This window comes from Peromyscus maniculatus, chromosome 1, assembly GCF_049852395.1.
Source record: "Peromyscus maniculatus bairdii isolate BWxNUB_F1_BW_parent chromosome 1, HU_Pman_BW_mat_3.1, whole genome shotgun sequence".
NCBI lineage: Eukaryota > Metazoa > Chordata > Mammalia > Rodentia > Cricetidae > Peromyscus > Peromyscus maniculatus.
The window spans coordinates 161,098,897-161,120,209 of NC_134852.1; the positions used below are offsets into that span (position 1 = coordinate 161,098,897).

Consider the following 21,313-nt stretch of genomic DNA (forward strand, 5'->3'; position numbering starts at 1 on the left):
GCTTCTGCAAAAGAATTTTCATCAACAATTTATTCAGCTGTAAATACTTGTGCCACACTATACATACCAGAGAAGGTATGTCTCCTTGGGCAATGCTGGCATCACTGCCATGAAATTAACGAGCCACTTTCTGATTGAAGTTGAGGCCTGTACCACAGGAGAGAACTCATATCTGGTGCATTGAACCTAGGTAAAAACCCATAGCTGTACACATTATAGACCTTAGTGAGAGAGTATGGTAGTCTAAATGAGAATGGCCCCCATAGGCTTATGTATTTGAATGCTTGGTCCCCACTTGGTGGAACTGTTTGGAAAGAATTAGGAGGTGTGGTCTTGTTAAATGAGATGTGTCACTGAGTGTGGGCTTTGAGGTTTCAAAAGCTATGTCACTCCCAGTTAGCTAGCTTGCTCTCTTCCCACCTACCCCCTTTGTCCCCTCTCCAGTGCCATGCCTTTCTGCCTGCTGCCATGCTCCACACCGTAGACTCTAACCCTCTGCAACTGTATTCCCCCAAATTGAGTGCTTTCTTTTATAAGTTGCCTTGGTCATGGTGTTTTTGTCATGGTAATAGGAAAGTAACCAAAACAGGAAGCTACTGCTGCTGTTTTGGGAGCTGTTTTGTCTGGACATAAGGTACCAGTGAAATGCCATCTAAATATCTTTATTTGTGTCCATACAGCAATGCTGCTCTCAGCTATGGTCAGAGACGCGCCTTTTTATAGAGGGTGCAGTTACTGCAAACTCAAAACTGGTCAAAGTGCTGAAAATAGGTGGCTATCAAGTGCTCGTTTTTTAAATTGGACATCTGTATCACCACTCCCAAGGCTCAAGAAACAATATGAGGGATTTAAGGAGCAAGGGAAGGGGTGGAGTACATAGAATTCTATCTTCAAGGCCTTATATGGCCATTCTACGGCTTAAACTCTTAGAAGTTGTGGTTACCTGCCCAAGACCTGTCCAGATGGTCCATTCAACATTCCATTATGGGAAGTAGAGAGGCTTGTAAGGCCATTCTCCTTCTTCAGGATTTATTGACCATTGCTAGATGGAAGGGGTCATAAAGGCCTACTGATTCACAAGACTGATAGTCAGTTAATGATTTCAGGGAGAAGAAAGACATTTTCTTCAACGGAATAGCCACTGTGAGTTGCCCACTGTCCTGTAAATAACATCTTACCCATGCTTCTAGAGTTAATCCTAATTTAACTTCTTGGTTCATACACAAAAAAGACATGAAATGCAAAATTATTGTGTAAGAAGAGGAAGGGGATGAGTGGGAATGAGAGAAGAATAAGAGCAATGAGTGATAAATATGATAAAAATATGTAAAATACATATATGAAAATGTTATAACACTCATCATTATGTATAACTAAGATGTGCTAAGAAAAAGTTTTAAAATGAATAAAATCCTGTGGATAAGTTTTTAGAAATTAAGTCCAATAAGCAAAAGTCCCTCTTGAAATAAATATATGTATGCAATATGTATAATAGTGGCTTATTGCATTTTGACACCTAAACATATATGTATCAGGCTTGTGTTTCCTTTGTGTCGTAACAAGTCCATCATGCTCACCTCCATGGTTAGGATGTCTCCAGAATTCTTCATTCCATTTATGTGTGCAACTTTTCTAAGTTCCTTTAAGCTCTTTTGAGGTTTGTTGATCACAATCAGCCACCGAGCCGACTCTGACATCCACCTGCTCAAGAAGATGTTGAAAGTAAAATCAATTTTCATTTGGTCATTTCTTGCACCACATTTGTTCTTGGGTAGTTTTATTATTAGTCTAATGGTTAGTTCATTCTGTTATAGCAGTAAATATAATCCTATGTTGTCTGGTACCTTCACTAGGAAACAATTCACCCATGCAATACACCTGTACTTCTGGAATGCAGAACCAGAGTCATTTTGGTCTCCCTGCCATGATTTGAATGCAAATTTACATGGAGTTCACTGAACTGGAATATAAGGGACACCTATATAGCACTTTGCTTATGCAAAATGCAGGAATACATTTATTCATATTTTCCTAAGTTAAGAACCTCTGGAAAATTTTGCATAGTAATTATACCATCTGAATTGCATTCATTCCTACACCAAGAACCTGATGGTATCTAGCCACTCTTTAAAGATGAACCTGACTCAGTTGCTCACCTATATAATGGAAACTTCAGTACTACAATGTTGATTGATGTGTTGTAAAGATTTAAATTATGTGAATGAGTCTGAAAGATTTACTCCTTTGTCTATAAGAACTCATCTCACTGTATCAGACCTATAAGCACCTCTTAGAGTCATTTCTAACCTTCTCTGTTGATCTAATAGTCTAACACTTTTTAAGTGTTTTTAAAAGAGGAAAGGGTATGATTTTTGCTCTGGGAGCTAAGCCCCACATAGCCTCTTGCACTAAATAGGGGATCCCAGCTTTCCCTGCTCAGGCTCATTCAGGCAGCTCTGAAACTCACTGCACCAACTTAAAGAGGAAAATTACATCTCAATCATACTAAGACTTAGTCCTCTCCTGAATATTGTAAGTATCTCTAGTAAAAGAAAAGGCAGCCTGAACAAAAAAAAAAGAGGAAGAAATAAACACTCAACCAACAAAGTTCTCCAACTGCTTCAGTCCCCACTCAGAAACAAGATAAACCAAGACAACATGACTCTTCCAAAAATTACTAATCCCAAAATAATGATCCATTATAAAAATGAGCAGAAAAAAATCCCAGACAAATAATTCAACATAATTATCATAACTAGATTTAGCACTTCAAATAATATGTGAATATGCTCCAAGAGAAAAAAAACAAAGATAGAAATAGAATAAAGTCTATGCAAGATATAAAAACAGAATCCAGTGAAGAAGTAGAATTACTGAAGAAAAACTAAGCTGAAATGCTGAAAATGAAAAACTCAATAATTAATTCAAATAGAAACCTCAGTGGAACCCAGGCTGGCATCAAACTCATGATCCTCCTGCCTCTGCCTCCTCCAGCAAATCCTACTGGCGTGTGCCACTACAACAGGCTGTTAAGCTTAAATTTTTAGTTGGACTCCTAACAATGGGAATGGGGATGTCTCTAAATATTTTGCCTGCTTGTGGGACCTTTTTTCTCCTACTGGGTTGCCTTGTCCAGCTTTGATATGAGGACTTACGCCTAGTCTTACTGAATCTTGTTATGCCACCATCAATTGATGTCACTGGGAGGCCTGTTCTTTTCTGAAGGGAAGTGGAGGAGCAGTGGATGGGGGATGGAGGGCAGACTGAGAGGATGGAAGGGAGGGGAGGCTGTGGTCAGGATGTATTGTATGAGAGAAGAATAAACTAAAGTAAATAAATAACAATTTTGTAGAGAAAAAACTCAGTAGAAAGCCTCATCAACAGAATGGATGATGCAGAAAATGAAATATTAGGGATGGAAGACAAGGTAGAAGAAACAGGTCATTCAGTGAAGGTCAATGATACATTTTTTAAATATACATGAAAGGATTGTTGCTTGCAGAGTTCCACATTTTTTGCCAACTTCAAAGGAAGCTGAGGGCCCATGAAAGGGCCTGTTTTTAACTCCAGGTTAATACTACAGGTGTGTGCCAGTAATCTTTAATTCCAGTGCTCATGAGTCAAAAGCAGACAGATTTCTGTGATCTTGAGGCCAGCCTGGTTTACAGAGCTAGTTCCAGGACAGCCAAGGCTTCACAAAGAAACCCTGTCTCAAAAAAACAAGGGAGTGGGGTGGGAGAGAGAGAGAGAGAGAGAGAGAGAGAGAGAGAGAGAGAGAGAGAGAGAGAGAGGAGAGGAGAGGAGAGGAGAGGAGAGGAGAGGAGAGGAGAGGAGAGGAGAGGAGAGGAGAGGAGAGGAGAGGAGAGGAGAGGAGAGGAGAGGAGAGGAGAGGAGAGGAGAGGAGAGGGGAGAGAGGAGAGAGGAGAGAGGAGAGAGGAGAGAGGAGAGAGGAGAGAGGAGAGAGGAGAGAGGAGAGAGGAGAGAGGAGAGAGGAGAGAAGAGAGAGGAGAGAAAGAGAGAAAGAGAGAAAGAAAGAAAAGACTACAGATGTGTGGAAAGTTCCACATCTCCTAGTAGCTCTAGCAGTAGCTGAGAAACTAGGGTGAGCCAGATATGACTCTGGGTAAAGACCACAGGCATGTCAAGAGTTCCTTAACTCACAGCAAGAGCTGCAAACCCAGTCAAGAGGGCCTCACTGACACAGGACAATATCTGACCCTCAGAGAAACAATAGAACTAGATCTTCCAGCCCTAAAAACCAGTCCCAGAGAGAAAAGGAGCATCTCAGCTCTAGTAGGACTTTACTGAAACTTTTAAAGGAGACATAACTTTAGTAAATAAAAATGTAAAAGAATAAAGGAAAACACAACCAACAAATTAACTCCAGATGTGCAAGTCCCATAACAGAAATAGAAATAAAGTGGAAGACCAACACAGCATTTCTCCTCCACAAGTCACTGCTCCCATAATAATGGCACCTAATTGTCGCAGAATATTTGTTTAACTATGCAAAGATGTGTTGCATTTGTTTACATTGTGGAACATTATTTTAACTATGTAAAGATATGTTGCGTTTATTTGTGTAAAGATGTGTTGCTGTTTCACCTTGCCTGCCTACGGCACCTGATTGGTCTAATAAAAAGCTGAACAGCCAGTAGTGAGGTGGGAGGTATAGGCAGAACTTCGGGGCAGGGAGAATAAGTAGGAGGAGGAATTTAGGCTCAAGGGAAGAAAGAAAAAGGAGATGACATGGAGATGCCAGGGGCCAGACAGACACAGAGTAAGCAGAAAAGTAGGACATAGAATGAAGGAAATGTAAAAATCCCTGAAGCAAAATGCAGATAAATAGAAACAGGTTAAATTAAGTTAAAAGAGCTAGTAGGACAAACCTAAGCCAAGGCCGAGCATTCATAATTAATAAATCTCCGTGTCTTTATTTGGGAGCTGGTTGGTGGCTCAAAGAAAATACCAACTACAAATGGCACCCAACATGGTGCCCCAATTTCCACATAGGGCCTGAGAAAGCTGAAGAAAAAAGAGAGGAAACAAGCTAAAGAACAAAAACAAAAAACAAACAAAAAAAAATGGATGTGGCTCCTTTAAGAGGCACTGCAGTACAGCAGAGCTTTGGAGCAGCCAGCACACTAAGGAGAAACAGCAAATTGGTGGCCCAAAGAAAACGCCAACTCCGCCAAATGAAAATAACTTGGAAGGACTACTGAACAAAGAATTCAAAGGAATAATTATAAGTATGTTCAAACAAGTCAAAGGAGACATAAATACACTCCTAGAGAACAAAAACAAAGAGATGAAGGAATGAGGAACTTGTGATGGCTTAAATAAGATGGTCTAAAGCACTCGAATAGTTGATCCCCAGTTGGTGGCGCTGTTTGAATAGGTTTAGAAAATGTAGCCTTGTTTAAAGATTCATATTGTTTCTAGTTCAATCTCTTGGCTTCCTGTTTGTAATTTGAGATGTGAACCCTCAGTTTTTTCTAGAAGCCTCCATGCCTGCCGCCTGCTGCTACGATGGACTCTTATCCTTCTAGAACCATAAACCCTTCCTTCTGTGAGCTGCCTTGGTCATGGTGTTTTATCACAGCAGCAGAAAAGCAGCTAGTACAGAAGTCAATCCAAGGAGTGAAAATAGAGACAGGATTAATGAAGGAAACCAAAACTGAAATAATGCTAGGATTGAAAAACTCAGTAAGTCAAATAAAAAACTCAATAGCAACCCTCACTGATAAAATGGACATGTGACAAAGAGTATCAGAAATGGAAGACAATGAGAGGAATTGGATCACTCAGTAAAAGTCAATAGTAGATTTAAAAAGAAGTAGGAACAGAAAGTGGAAAGGGTCTGGACCGCCACGGAAAGACTTAACCTTTAGATTTTGGGCACAGAAGAAGAACACCATAGCAAAGGCATGAAGAATATTTTCAATAAAGATCATATCAGAAAATTTCTTAAACTTAGAGAAAAAAATGGTCCTCCAGGTATAAGAGGCCTACAGAACTCCAACTAGATGGGGCCAGGAAAAAGAAGGCCCCACAACATATTGTAGTTAAAACATTAAAAACACAGACTAAGAGAGAAAAGTCACATAACTTATAAAGCAAGCCCATCAGAATAATTCCTGATTATCTCACAAAAACTTTTTGACCCAAAGGAGCTTGGAAAGATGTATTCCAACTTCTGAAAGACAACAATTATCCACCAAGAATATTATAATCAGCAAAACTATCTACTAAAATTAATGGAAAATTAAAACTTTTCATGATAAAAACCGATTTAAGGAATTTCTGACCACTGAGCCAGCTCTACAGAAGACACTAGAAGGAATATTTGCTTTCAAGACAAGAATGAACACACACAAGAAGTCACAGGGAATAAATGAACAATTTCAGAACAATTCATCTAAAGAGGTCTAAGAAAAGAACATAAAAACAAAAAATGACAGAAATAAATATACAAAATTCAATAATAATATTAGTGGTCTCAGTTCCCCCAATAAAAAGACAGGGACTAACAGATTGTATTAGAAAGCAGAATCTCTTTTTGCTGCTTCCAAGTAACAAAACTTAAAAACAAAAATAGATATCACCTTAGAATTAAAAAGTGAAAAGGTGGATTCTAAACAAATGGACCCAACAAGCATGTAGGCATAGATAAATATTCTAATATCTGACTAAACAGACTTCAAAACAAAACTAATCAGAAGTGATAAAGTAAGTCATTCCATACTCATTAACATAATAATCCACCACAAGATACCATAATTCTAAATATATATGTGCCAAAAACAACGGCACTCAATTTTATAAGAGAAATACTATTAATTCTAAAATCCCAAATTGACTCCCATTCAGTGATAGTGGGTGACTTCAATACTCCAATCTCTTCAGTACATAGATCAGGACAAAAAAAAATAAAGTAATAACTGTTTTTAAAAACAAAAGAATAAGAGGCCCCTCCAGCCACCAGCCTGAGGCCCTCCCCCACTTTCTCAGTGCCTTCTACCCTTTCCCCAATTCCCCATCCCTTCCTTGTCACCATGTCCCAGACCTCAAATCAGTCAGAGACTCCCCTGCCAAATCAGAGGGACACCAGAAGTACAACCTCCAACTCCAATGGAGACACCCCCTCCCACCTCACCCTATCCCACTCTGTTCAACTGCAGGCCACAGGCCAGAAGACCAAGAAGAAACAAAAACCAAGAAACAAAACACCAATCCAAAAATCACAAACCCAGAAACAGGCACCTAGACCTATAATCATCCCTAACTCAGATGCCTGGACCCTAGCATAAGAACACAATCAACAAAAGCCAAGGCAAAATGTCACTACCAGAGCCTAGCTAGCCTACTACAGCAAGCCCTGAATATTCCAACACAGCTGAAGCACAAGAAAAAGACCTTAAAACCAACTTTTTGATGATTATAGAGGTCCTTAAAAGAGAAGTGAATAAATCCCTTAAAGAAATCAAGGAAAAGACAAACAAAAACTGGGGAAATGAGTAAATCCCTTAAAGAAAACCAAGAAAAGACAAACAAACAGTTGAAGGAAACAAATAAAACTGTTCGAGACCCAAAAATGGAAATAGAAGCAATAAAGGAAACAAACTGAGGGGATTCTGGAAATAGAAAACCTAGGTAAGCAAACAGGAACTACAGACACAAGGATCACCAACAGAGTACAAAAAAAAAAAAAAAAAAAAAAAAAAAAAAAAAAAAAAAAAAAAAAAAAGGAAGAATCTCTTTATTTTGGGAAAGAAAAAACATCAAAATTGTTCTCAATTTCACTAAGACAATCATTTAAATGAGATAAGTTTTTTCTTTTATGTCTAACATATTCATACATCTGCTTAAAACATAAGCATGCTATAAATATTAAGAGCTAACATATATGTTGCACCTCCAATATTTTAAGTGTTTTATTTATATGTAAAAATCTAAATGAAAAAAATTAGTATGAAATAACATAAAATTAAATGAACATAACAAGCATCTAGAGAACATTCTACTCAAACAATAAATAGCATGCATCCTTTGCAGTGGCAGCCCATGGAACTTTCTCCAAAATCAACTACATATTAAGACACAAAGCAAACCTCAACAAATATAGGAAAACTTAAATAAACAACCTATATTCTATCTGACCACACAGAAATAAAGCTGAGTATCAATAGCAATAGAAACTACAGAGAGTACACAAATTCCTGGAACCTAAATAATGACTGGGAAGAAGTCAAGAAGGAAAATTTTAATTGCTAAAACTGAATGAAATAAAAACACAACATACCAAAATCTATGGAACTCAATAAAGGCAATCCTAAGAGGGGACTTTGTAGTACAAGTGCCTATATCAAAAAAATTTGAGAGATTTCACGTTAATAATTTAATGGTGTATCTTAAGGCCTTGGAAAAACAAGAACAGACCAATCCCAAAAACAGTGGATGGAATAGATAATCAAAATCAGGGCCAAAATTAAGAAAAGAAAACAAAAACTTAGAAAGACAAGCAAGATTGGCAAACCCTTAGCCAAATTAACCAAAAGAGGGAAGTGACCCAAATGAGGAAAATTAGAAATGAAAGTAGAAACATTATAACAGATACCAATGAAATTCAGAAAATCATGGGGACATATTTTTAAATCTCTTGTCCATTAAATTGGAACATCTAAAAGAAATGGACAAATATCTAGTTGCATGAAACATAAGAAAATCAAGCCAAGATGAAATAATTTAAACAGGTCCATAGCCAGCAATGAAATTGAAGCATAAATAAAATCGTCCTGACCTAAAGAACTCTAGGCCCAGATGCATTCAGCACAGAATCCTACCAGAATCTCAAGGAACTAACACCAATACTTTTCGAATTATTCCATAAAATAGTTAAGAAAGGAACACTTCCAGACTCTTTCTACAAAGAATTATTGATGTTTTGCTGTGTGCTCAGATTGTCAAACTCAATTTATATTCATATTTTCGTTAGTTAGACAAACTTGTTGTTGAAGAGGGCAGCGGTTAATGCAGGGCATCATAACTCTTCAGGATGTTGAGAATAAGTGACTGAGTTCTCAGCCATAGATGGGACATCTATATCAACACTTTCCCAACCAGGGTTCAGGGAAAGCGGTGAAAGAGGAGACAGGAAGAATGTAAGCACTAGAAGGTGGAAAAGAGTGCTGTGGAATGCTTTCCTCTCAACACGGCATGGCTGTTTTACCTGATCTCACAGCAAACAAGATCAAGCCAGTTAAAAATTCTAGCAGGAAGGGGGATGGGCACCCCAAGTTCCACCCTTAGCTGAGGATTTATTGGCAGTTGATGGCTATTGGAAAAGAGAAAGTCACTTTAGAAATGTGGTCACTGATAGCTTCCCCCATAACCCAGCGGATGATCCTACACCCAGGAGCACATGGGCAGTGCTCATTGGACTCAGAGAGATAAATATGTAAGTATAAATAGTACATAAAGCTGGGAAGATGTGATTGGGGTCCTGGTGGGAGCTGGAAGGGGATAGTGAGGTACGTACGAATGTGATCAAGATACATTCTATTCATGTATACAGTGTATACATGAAAACTTCAAAGAATAAACTTTTTGAAAATTTGAGATACATACATCATATTTGGATATCTAATAAAAATTTTAAACTTTCAAACCAAAAAAAAAAAAAAGTGAGACAGACTTGGTAGCACACACATTAAATCCTAGCACGAGATGGGCAGAGGCAGATGGATCTCTGTGATTTCACGGCCAGGATGGTTTACAAAGCAAGTCCCAGGACAGCCAGAGCTGTGTGGTGAGACTCTGTCTCAAAAAAATTTTTTTAATTAAATTAAAATTTAAAAAATGGAAAGGAAAAAAAGGGTATGTAAAGAACAAATGAGATGAATGAGTCATTCTGCCTACCGTTGTTTTTAAGATTTTATTTTTATTTGCTTTACTTTTATGTGAAAGGGTGTCTTGCCTGTTCATATTTCTGTGTACCACAGGAATGCATGTGAAGAAGAGAGCATCAGATTCCCTGGAAGTGGATAAGTGGTTGTGAACCACTATGTAGGTGCTAAGTATCAAACATTGGTCCTCTGGAAGAGCATCCAGAACTCTTAACCACTGAGCCATCTCTCCAGGCCCCTGCCTACAGTTTTAATCTAAAGAAATCATGTATGTTCTTCTTTCATTAAACAGTGAGGATAAATTTACTTCCTGTCTTTTATCCATATCACCTGCAAAGATAAATGTCACAACAGTTTCCAAAATGTTTTTCTTTTTACAGTTACTCATACAAACTACAGTAACAGCAATCAAATCTTTAAAGATTTTCCTGTAATGAAATGAAATATTTTTGCAAAAATTCTATTATAACCTGAGTAAATAAAGCTTGGTAGCAAAGACACACAGAAAGACCAAGAACATTCTGATAAGGACTCATTGCTACTCTCTCTTTTATAGGGTAGTTTTTTTCCTAGTAAATAAAATTAACTTATGTATAATAAAGTTTAAACATCAAATAGTACACATTTTTATTAAGTATACCATATCTAATAGTGATACTATGTATGTATTGAATATTCTTCCTCAGAAATTACCAATTTTCCATAGTATGAATACAAGGGGATACATTTTATCCAGTTATTAATAAAAAAATCAGAACTCACAATTAGAAACTTCATATAAATAATGAGTTCTCAGTATAACTATATCTCTTGTTATACATGTATATAATTTTATAAAAATACTTATAATCGGGGCTGGAGAGATGGCTCAGGGGTTAAGAGCACAGGCTACTCCTCCAGAGGTCCTGAGTTCAATTCCCAGCAACCACATGGTGGCTCACAACCATCTGTAATGAGATCCAGTTCCCTCTTCCAGCCTGCAGGCAGAACACTGTATACATTAAATAAATAAATAAATAAATAAATAAATAAATAAATAAATAAATAAATCTGAAAAAAAGACTTATAATCTTAAATTCAAGTTTAATTCAGTATCCTTGGTTTATCTGAGAGTCCTGCTTGTCCTCATGTCACAAAATACAAAGTGGAGCACATGCTGTCAGGTGCAGACCAAGAACAAATGCATTTCTTTTGTCCTGATTCCATGTGCATTGTCATCCCAGGATTCCATAAGACAGAACAGAAAGGAAATTCATACCTTGTGGGTACAAGTAAGAAAAATATTGGCACAGACAGTGCCAGCTGGATGTGGTGCCAGGATTGAACAGCAAAAGCCAGGCCTGCCAATGTTACCTGTCCAGTCGCTGCAGCGCATAGTAACAGTGATGTTGCCATGGCTTGGAATTTAGGTTTCGTCCATTCTATTACTGAAAGAAAAGAAAATGAATCTTGACTTCCAATTAAGGTGGGAAGGACATCCAGGTCAAAACCAAAGCTTGGGAAATGTCCATCAAAAGCTTTGACTTACTGAGCAAGCCACTGTTTGTCGAAAAAGTTGAGAAGGAAACCCCTGCCAGGAAACGTAGTATGCAGTAGATGAGGAAGGTGGGGGCAAGTGCTGCACAGGTTTCAGTGACAGCTGCTTGCAGTAAAGCACAAATGAAGAGTAACCTCCTCCCAAACCTAAAGGAAAGGGAGGATTAGATTGTGGGAACAGGGCAGTTGGCATACAAATTGAAGACACTTTAAAATGATAATCAAAAAGTAACCAAGAGTATATCCTGCAAAGCTACTTTCTGTGCTTGTAAACAGTATGAACCAAAGCCTTTTCTCTGATTTGTTACCAGTATTTTTCCTACTAATTCAAGCCACAAGATGGGTATAGAACATTGGAGTTTTAAAATAATATAAATAGCTCTTACTAAATTATGCATTTAACATGTATACTTGTTCCGTTGCTGTGACAAAATACTTGATACTTGATTAAACCAACTTCAGGGGAGAAGGATTTGACTTTGGCTCACAGTTCCACATAGTACACACATCGTGGGGGAGGCATGGTGTAGTGGTTCCATGGTGGCAGGAGAATGTAAGAGTTTCTCACATGGTGACTGACCCCGGCAGCAGAGTTCAGACTTAACCTAGAAGGTGCTATCTCCATCAGGTCTACTGTGAAAATAACCCAACTCAACTCTACCAGTTAGCCTCCACAACCAAATGTTCCATAACTTCCCAAAAGACTTCCATCGAGTAGAGGGACAAAGAATTCTGTGGGTGATACTTCACATTCATACCAGAAAAGTATAGATTACACACAGTATTTCATATTGCTATCAAAATCAGCACTTGGGCATCCAGGACCTCAGTGCCTGTGGATTAAAGTGGTATCACAGAACATCTGTGAATATCTGATGGTGGCCTGTATCAAAGCTTCTCTCTGCTGAGTTTAGATTTAATGACCCTGAACAACATTGCATTTCCTTGTGCAGATATTTAAAAGTCACAATGCAGGCATAAGAACTAGTACAAAGGTCTAAAGAAATAATTAAGCCAGATGAAGAATGAAGAAATACAAAACGGAAAGAACCAAAAAATCAATATTCAGTTTTATTGCCAACTAGAAGAGAAATCCTTTCTGACCAGTTGAACAAAAGCATGTGTATTGATTTTTACATTCGTTGGGTAACTAGGGAACCACTATGTGGTATCTGCTACTCTCGACAGCATATTTACATTGTGACATTAATTATACATTCTATTTTATGCACATTTATATAACATATTCATAATTCTTAAATGTGTGCTTCAATTTAGAACAAGGAATGAATAAAAAAGTGGTGTGTTAGATGAAATGATAAAATGATAGTCTTAGTAAAACTTGGTCAGTCAAAACAATACATAGGTATATCATATAAAGTATACATATTCTCATAGGAAAGAATCATCTATAAAACTGGTAAATGTTCTACTTCTTAGACAGCAAACCTTTAGTGGTAACCTAGTTGTCTATTCCCAGAAGAAGGCTCAGGACACTCATTATGGATTCCCACTATGAAGCACCATGTAGCAATTAGAAAGATAAACTAAAAGTACAGAGATATATAGGTATCCCAACAAACAGAAAAAGTTGCACCAAAGAAAAAGAATGTTGAAACACATGGTCCCTAGATGGTGGCATTGTTCTAGAACCTTTGGAATATGGGGCCTCATTGAAGGAAGTGCTTCTCTGAAGACTTTGAGTAGAGAGCCTGGCACCAGTCCTTATCCATTCTCCCATTCCTAGTCTGCAGTATGTGAGTAGATAGCCTCCATCCCTTGTCACCAAAGCCCCTAACCCCTCATTCCATTGTGTCTTTCCAACATGATGACTGTATCCTCGAGCAGGTGCAAAACCAAAATACAGAGAACAACTGGCCATGGGGTGCTCAACCCAACTGATGCATCTACAATACAACCACTATGCCTAGGGCTCAGAAAACATCACAGAAGAGGGGATAGTATGATTACAAAAGCCAGAGGGCCAGAATAATTGTCTTCTATCTACAACAGGAGCTGTACCCATAAAATCTGAATATGGTCACCTAAATAAGACTAGCACAGTGACAGCACCAGTTGTCACGTCAACATGAATGGGGGAAATCTCATAAGACCCCACCCCTAGTTGAAGAGCTATAGGCAATTAATGGCTGCTGAGAGAGGGGAACCAGTCTTCTTCAGGGATTATAGGTTATCCAATCCCAAGTAGTCAGTCCTAAACACACACAAACAAGCAAAACTAAATGGACTCAGTAGGTTATATTTATATGTGGGTGTGTACACATGTAAAATAATAATTAAAGAAAAAGAGGTCATGAATTTGAGAGATAGTTTGAGGAACACAGGAGGAGTTAGAGGAGGAGGTGAAGAAGTGATATAAACAGTACTTGTGTATAAAATGCTCAAAAATTAAAACTTTTTAAATTGAAAAACCCCTTTCTTAATTTTCTCTTGTCAGGAGTTTGCTAACAGAGATTAGGGAAGCCACTAATATGGAACACACCCGAATGATCTCTTATTAATAGGGGGATATTAGATGTTTGAAATCTAAAAGATCATTATATGTATGAATACTTCTTTCCTCATTTCAGATTCTCTTTAATTTTTTCTCTGTTTGTTTTGGTTTTGGCTTTTTGGTTGTTGTTTTTTTTTTCTGTTTGCTTGCTTGCTTGGTTGGTTAATTTTTCTGGTTTTTCAAGACAGGGTTTCCTGGAATGTCAGGGTACCTCTTCCTACCTTCTTTGTTTTGAAGATTGACTTTACACTCTGACATTTCTTGAAGACTAATAAATAATTCTAATCAAACATTAACAATTCTAATGAAAAGGTCAAGATAATAAGAATGTATTCAAAACAAAGATCAAAATTTAACTAGCTCTTTGGCTAAACAGAAGAAAAATGATCAATTGACATATTCCATGTAAACTGTAAGAATAAAATGGCTGCACCAAAGGCTCAGGGACCATCAAGGAAGACAGAACAGAGAGATTGTTAAGAGCCAAAGGTCAGAAAGATTGGAGCAAAACAGAGTCTTCTAGACTAAATAGGACACTGTACTCATCAGCTTGCAGCATCAGTGGTTGACTACAAAAGACCTGCACAGTTCAAGCAATCAACACTTCAGCATGAAGTGGGGAGGAGCTCATGAGTCCCTAACCCTAGCTGAGATGCTATTAACAGCTGAGGGCTTCTCAAGAAAGGAGACTCAGTTTTCTTTAAGGGTATGGACTCCAGTAGGTAGACCATTCTACAGTGAATGGCCCCACACCGAGGGCAGCACAAATTGTAATCAACAGCTTATTTTTTAAAGGAGCTCAGGAGAACACAAAGTTGGGAGAGATTGTGAGGTTGGGAATACATTTGGAAGGAGTTACGGAGAAGAGTGAAATGAATATGATATAAAAAAATGCATCATATGCATATGTGAAATTCTCAAAAGCTAGCAAAAAATTATATTCCTAAAAGGATATGATGGCTGAAGAAGCTATGTTAATTTTAGACAGAAATAGATTTTAAAACAGATGTTTGTCCAGGTATGGTAGTATATACCAGCAATTCCAGATACTAGGACATTGAGGTACAAAATTATTATCTGAAGACTATTCTGGAACACACATAGCATTTGCTAAGGTGGGATATGTAGTGAGACACTGTGGGGAAATCTACCCTCCCACATTCCCTCTATCCCCAACAATCTTGGTTGTTGTCTTCTAAGGGAGGGTAATTCTACTGTGTCCAAGTAGAACAAGAAGTCAAAGTAATCTTGAGCATAGTTCAAAAAAGCAGCAGTGTCAAAGTCTGCCTCCAATATCTGAACTTAGAGGTCCTGAGGTACCATGTTCCTTCTGCTTGCCCTCCCCTGGGGTGGTCTTTGGGTATCTTCCTTCCTGGCAAGGAAGAGGCTTTCTTGGAAGCTGTCTTCACCCACAGTTCAGTCTTATACAGTTAGACACACACATAGTGTAAAGATGTAAGTACTCACGAAGTTGACAACACACTAAGTAGAGGCAAAGGTGCCTATTGGATGTTCCTCAGAGAGAAGTTCTGTGGGAGCCAGCTAGAACCTGCTGAGATCAGCTCTGCTGTTTCCCTAATCCCTTTGCTGCCTCTTCTCCAGTTACCTCACACCCAGCTGCCAGCTCCTTTACTGGCTTCCGTCGTGTTCCTGGTGTTGGGAAACACTGCATTAACTCCAAAATTTGTTTTAGCCATAATAATTTTAGGCTGGGGAAATCTGAGGGAATGAGGATTGTAAATTCAAGGCCACCCTGGGATATATAGTTTGTGGACAGCATGTGCTACACAGTGAGATACCTTCTTTAAAATAAATAAAATAAAACAATCCACAAATAATCAGATGAATAAATATTTTAATGAGTCTTCATTGAGAAAAGGAAGTACAATTTATAATGCTGAATCTCAGATTTACATTTACATAAACAGTGCTTTCAAATACACACAATAAAAACAAAGTTAAAGGAAAAATAGTTCAGTAGAGTGAGAGATTTTAATATTGCTCTTGGTAATTAATAAAAAAGCAAAGAATATACCACAAGACTTGAAATGCATGAGTGAACATTACTTCCAACCAAAAGTATTTGTTTGGCATTTACACAGCGCTGTTCCATGAGGAGCAGCTTACAAACTTGCTACGGTCTGGTGTGCATCCAGGAGTCAGACTTGGACAATTACTCTCTGGCCTGATGGTACTAAGACGGACCTTTCAGATTTTGTTAACTGTGAGTGGGGATGCCCTAGGCAGAATGGCTATCATCAGGAAATCAGAAAACAAATGTTGAACATGATGTGGGAAAAAGAGGAACATTTATTCACTGCTGGTAGGGGTACAAATTAGTACAACCAATATGAAAATTGGTGGGGAGGTTCCTCAAAAAATTAAAATTAAAACTACCATATGACCTATCCATGTAACTCCTAGGCATAGACCCATAAGACTCCATATCCTGCCACAGAGACATTTGCTCGTCATTTTTATTGTTGCTATATTTGTGATAGCAAGAACATAGAACCAGCCTAGTTGTCCATCAACAGATAAATCAATAATGAAAATGTGGTACACGCACATGATGGAATATTCTTCAGCTGTAAAGAAATCATAAGATTTGCAGGAAAATAGGTGGATCCAAAAAGTATAATGTTAAGTGAGGTCACCCCACCCCAAAAAAGAACAAACTGCACATTCTTCCGTATATGAGGATCATTGCCTGCAATGCATATATATATGAAGAGGTGTTAAGTCTAAAAAACCCAGAAAAGAGGCCAAATATTTGGTGATGGGGAAGGATGAGGGTGGGAAAAAGACAATGGGACATGAAAAGGAAAAGAATCTAGGAGTCAGCAACAGGGAGGGGCATAGAGACTGCGGGAGGGGATGTGGAGGAAGAAGAACCACACAAACACACTTTGTTTGAAATATCATGTGGGGCTGAGGAGATGGCTCAATGGGTAAGAACCCAGCTGTTCTACCAGAGGACACAGGTTCTATTCCCAGCACCCACATGGCAGCTTACAACCATCTCTAACTCCAGTTTGAGGGTATCTGACACTATCTTCTGGTCTCCCTGGGCACAGACAAACAGGCAAAACACCCACACACAAAGAATGTCTTAATCGTACCTAACACTGTGATGACTTCTTTTAAGGGGACTATATGAAGGGAGAGAGGGATTGAGGTACCTGAAAATGAGTGAAGGGGGCAGTTGGTGTGAGTATAAGGATATATTGCTGACAACTGTGAAATCGTCAAAGAACGATTAAAAGATATTCTTTTAAAAAAAAAAATATGAGGCAGGCAGTGGTGGCACACGCCTTTAATCCCAGCACTTGGGAGGCAGAGGCTGGCAGATCTCTGTGAGTTCGAGGCCAGCATGGTCTACAGAGCAAGTTCCAGGGCAGCCAGAGCTACACAGAGAAACCCAGGCTCAAAAACAATAATTAAAAAAAAATGAGAGTGGAGCCCTCATGAATAGAATTAGGGACCTTATGAGAGAGGTGCAGAACCAGTGAGATGGTGTGGTGGCTAAAGACACTTGCGGCCCATGCCTGGCAACCTCAGCATGCCCTCCAGCTGCCATGTAGAGATGAAGGGAGAGAACTGACTCCAGAAAGTCATCCTCTGATCTCCACATTGCAAGTCATGGCACACATGCTTACACACACATCATGTACATATGTCCACAGTGATACCAAATGTTTAAAGTTAAAATAAAAGAAGCACCACGGAGCCGTGTGCAACCTGTACTATCTGAGGGCCCAAGTGTATGCCACTTCTGCCACAGGAAAAGGCAGCACCTCGCTTGGCAGAAATGGCCATCTATTTAAAAAGAGGTGGGTTTTTTTTTTCAGTCACCAGATCTAAGTTATGCCACAAACTACGATGACAGTTGTCATTAGGTGATTTGTTTCATATGCCTTAAAGTATGACCTTTAGAAATCATCTTTGGCAGAAGCAGAAATAAAAGTGACAGACATAGCTGCCCAACACACCATAGGTATCAAAGGACATTCCATCACTGTGCTTAAGAAGTGAAGACATAATGTCCCTTCTCTGGGCACCACAGCTGTTCAGTGAGGTGTCCAGGAGGGAGAAAGCACAGCTCCTCTGGGAAGAGCGTCAATGCTGTTGTCTGTATTTGAATATTCAAATAGGATGAAAACAATGTGTTGCCCATCTTGGTCTCATTCCCATAGTTGACTGTTTCTCATATCTCTCAACCATGCTGTCACACTTTCTCTCTACTCCCCATCCTGAAACACCCCCATATCTCATGGAGAGGCTATTCCTGTGTCCATACAACACATAGACTTCTATTCAGACAGCACTCATCACACTGAGTGAAATTTCCATTTTTGTTTGTGGTTCTTTAGAATCAAAGATACAGCTAGAAGAATATAATTTGCAATGGCTACCTCATTCATAATGAATGAATGACTCACAAAGAACTGAAATAACCATACACAGAGAGAGCCATAAACCAGAGACACTCACCTGTCCGTTAAGCGGCCATAGATGATATTTCCTACTAACATACCAGTCAAGAATAGAAACTTAGCTATTGATTCCAGCGACTGAGATTCACACACCAAGTCCCACTGGAAGATACAGAAACCAGCAAAGTTAGACTTATACCCTGTCAGTCAGACTATATCAAAATGCTTCAATGTGACCCTCAAGCCTCATTGTAGCAGACCCCTAAACTCCTCTGCCATTTCAATACCACCTGATTTCTACAATCTTGATTTCAGTTTAAATACACCTGGCTCCAGGAATCTTTCCCTAGTAACTAGGACCTAGTTCTTCAGGTTGTACTACTGACTTTGTAGCCCATGCTAGGAAATTCTCAAATTTGGCCATATACTGTAATAATTTGATAGCCTTAAAAAATGTACTGGAGCCAGGTGGTAGTGGCGCATGCCTTTAATCCCAGCACTCGGGAGGCAGAGCCAGGTGGATCTCTGTGAGTTCGAGGCCAGCCTGGTCTACAGAGCGAGATCCAGGAGAGGCACCAAAACTACACAGAGAAACCCTGTCTTGAAAAACAAAGACAAAAAAAAATTGCTGGATCCTATACCTGAGCACAGCCTCTCATATCACTCTGAGAGCAGAGTTTGGATATTGACTTTATAAGATTAGATGATGATGATGATGATGATGATGATGATGATGATGATGAAGAAGAAGAAAAGAAAGGAAGAAAGAAATATGATAGATAGATAGATAGATAGATAGATAGATAGATAGATAGATTAGATTAGATTAGATATAAATACAGATATACATTAGATATAGATATATTGACAGTACTGAAGTTGTATCCCAAGGCCATGTGCACAACCCCTTTCTACCCTGTCACAGAAGGTAAAGTATTGAGACTTTTTAGATTGAACCCTGGGCTCACACGTGCCACAAGTGTCATACCAGCGAGCCATACTCCCAGACAGCCCACTATGCTTCTGTTCAATCTCCTAGATATTTCTTATTTGAAATCCAAGCTGAAAAATAAATACTGACTTGTATTTATTTTAAAAAAAAAAGCACATGAATTATTTGCTTAAACTGATTTGACACATAAGAATTACTTTTTAAACTGTAGTCATCCCTTAGAGTGAAATAAGCAGGAAAATAAGTCCTTTTCATTTTTTTTTTTTGAATAGGTGTTTCACATTTAACAGATAAGTATCAACATTGGCTAAAAGATTAAATCTAAGCTCAAAACATGTGCACTATTCATGCTATTGCTAAACACCCATCATGAACTGATGACAAGAAATGAAGTCACTTACCTCAGTCACAATGGTAGAGAGGAAGGTGCTTTGGTCGTATACCCAGCCATCCACACAGGGCTCTGTGTCTGGCTCTGTCACGTTGGAGAAGGTGCCATTCAGATGAAGGAGATGCCACTGTGGTTGGACAAAGCGACGGCACTTGTCTGGCCTCAGGTTGGAGTCCAGGGGGATGGAGACCCTCAGGAGGTCATCTTGGCTCAGAATCCCACTTTCATTATCAGAGACAGTAACATTGTCAAGGATGGGGACCCAGCATCGATGACTGGGTATGGCTGCAGTGAAGTTCTCCAGTAGAGAATGAGGGGCCATTATGACATTGCAGATCAAAATGAAAGTCATCTGAAGGATCTGGAATCTCCCCAGGCTGCCAACTTGATCCAGGAGATCCTGAAAGGCCATCGAAGACAAAGAACTATGTCCGAGGGAAGGCAAGGACAATTGCTCCTGGGTGACTCCAAAGGTTTCAACAAGTTCTGTTTCACTATACAGTAGATCCTGTCCCTCCTCCCTTTTGCACCAAGGCCATAGAACAGCTATCCCTTAATGAGCTAGGTGTTAGGTAGGGAGCTGCTTCCTTTAAAGTCACCAAGAGGAACATTCTGCTGAGTTGTTTTCTGTAATGAATCTGTTAAAGGTTTACTTTGTGAGAAACTTTGTGCACAGCCCCTGTAGACATTGGTCTACAAATGCTGTGAAAAAAATAAACAAGAGCTAGCCTGTTATGCAACATGCAGTCCTTTACAGAATATGTACTTTTCCAAACTCAGAAGTTAGGTGTTTTTCATTGTCCTAAACTGCTCAATATTCACCTTGGTTAATACATATAATAAAAAGAATCAGAAGCTAAATTAACGGAAATGAAGTATGGAACAATTCTTGAACTTTGCTATCTGACCTTCTTCAGGTCCAATGCCCATGAACTCCCATTATAAATATAGACTCAGATGGTAGGAGGGTGAGTAAGGGCATGGTGTTAGGTCTCAAAGAAACCCAGGAAAAGTCTCCCTCAGTACATGTGGCTCCTCCCAGCACTCATCACCCCACCCCTACCCTAAACCTCTTCCTCCCAGGGGCTGGGCTTCTACTTCCCTTCCCCCATCTTTTGAGCCCTGTACAACTCAGCCATTTTGGGCATGCAGTCTCTTTGTCTCTTGGTGTTCTTGGTTCCTAGGTGTTCTCATGGCCTGGTTCAGTCTGCTGGCCATGTTCAGTCTGGACTCTTCCAGATGCCTCTGGCTATTCTCTCCCTCAGATCTACAATAAACCCTTCTCCTCCACCATACCTTGAAACACTCCTGTCTTCATTTTTTCATTCATCTGGTGCCAAAACAGCAGGAGTGACATAAATGAGCTCCCTTCCAAGTAACTCAGCCTCTCTGAACCAAGCTGCTGGTTTGATTCCCCTAAGGTATTGTGGTGGTTTGAAAGAAAATGGCCCCCAAAGGGAGTGGCACTATTAGGACATGTGGCCTTGTTGGAGTAGGTGTGGTCTTGTGGGAAGGAGTGTGTCCCTGGGGATGTGGGCTTTGAGGTCTCATATATGTCCAAGCCATGCCCATTGAGTC

At 39.1% G+C, this 21,313-nt stretch overlaps 1 protein-coding gene across 3 annotated transcripts in view; it reads right to left on the reverse strand.

The window, feature by feature from the left end:
* Positions 1–20,370, reverse strand: part of LOC102923679 (solute carrier family 22 member 19-like) — a 63,094-nt gene extending 42,724 nt beyond the window's left edge. The window contains exons 1-6 of one of the 3 annotated variants that reach the window (XM_042260251.2): positions 19,746–20,370; positions 18,451–18,554; positions 11,434–11,588; positions 11,164–11,332; positions 9,230–9,334; positions 1,578–1,701 (exon numbers count right to left, since the gene is read on the reverse strand). In XM_042260251.2, the coding sequence (XP_042116185.2) occupies positions 1,578–1,701; positions 9,230–9,334; positions 11,164–11,332; positions 11,434–11,588; positions 18,451–18,554; positions 19,746–20,147 (1,059 nt within the window). In that variant the 5' untranslated portion in view covers positions 20,148–20,370. The remainder of the gene's footprint in view (positions 1–1,577; positions 1,702–9,229; positions 9,335–11,163; positions 11,333–11,433; positions 11,589–18,450; positions 18,555–19,745) is intronic. The other 2 variants (XM_006995160.4, XM_076558902.1) reach the window with 2 other exon arrangements.
* Between the last annotated feature and the right edge of the window lie 943 nt (positions 20,371–21,313).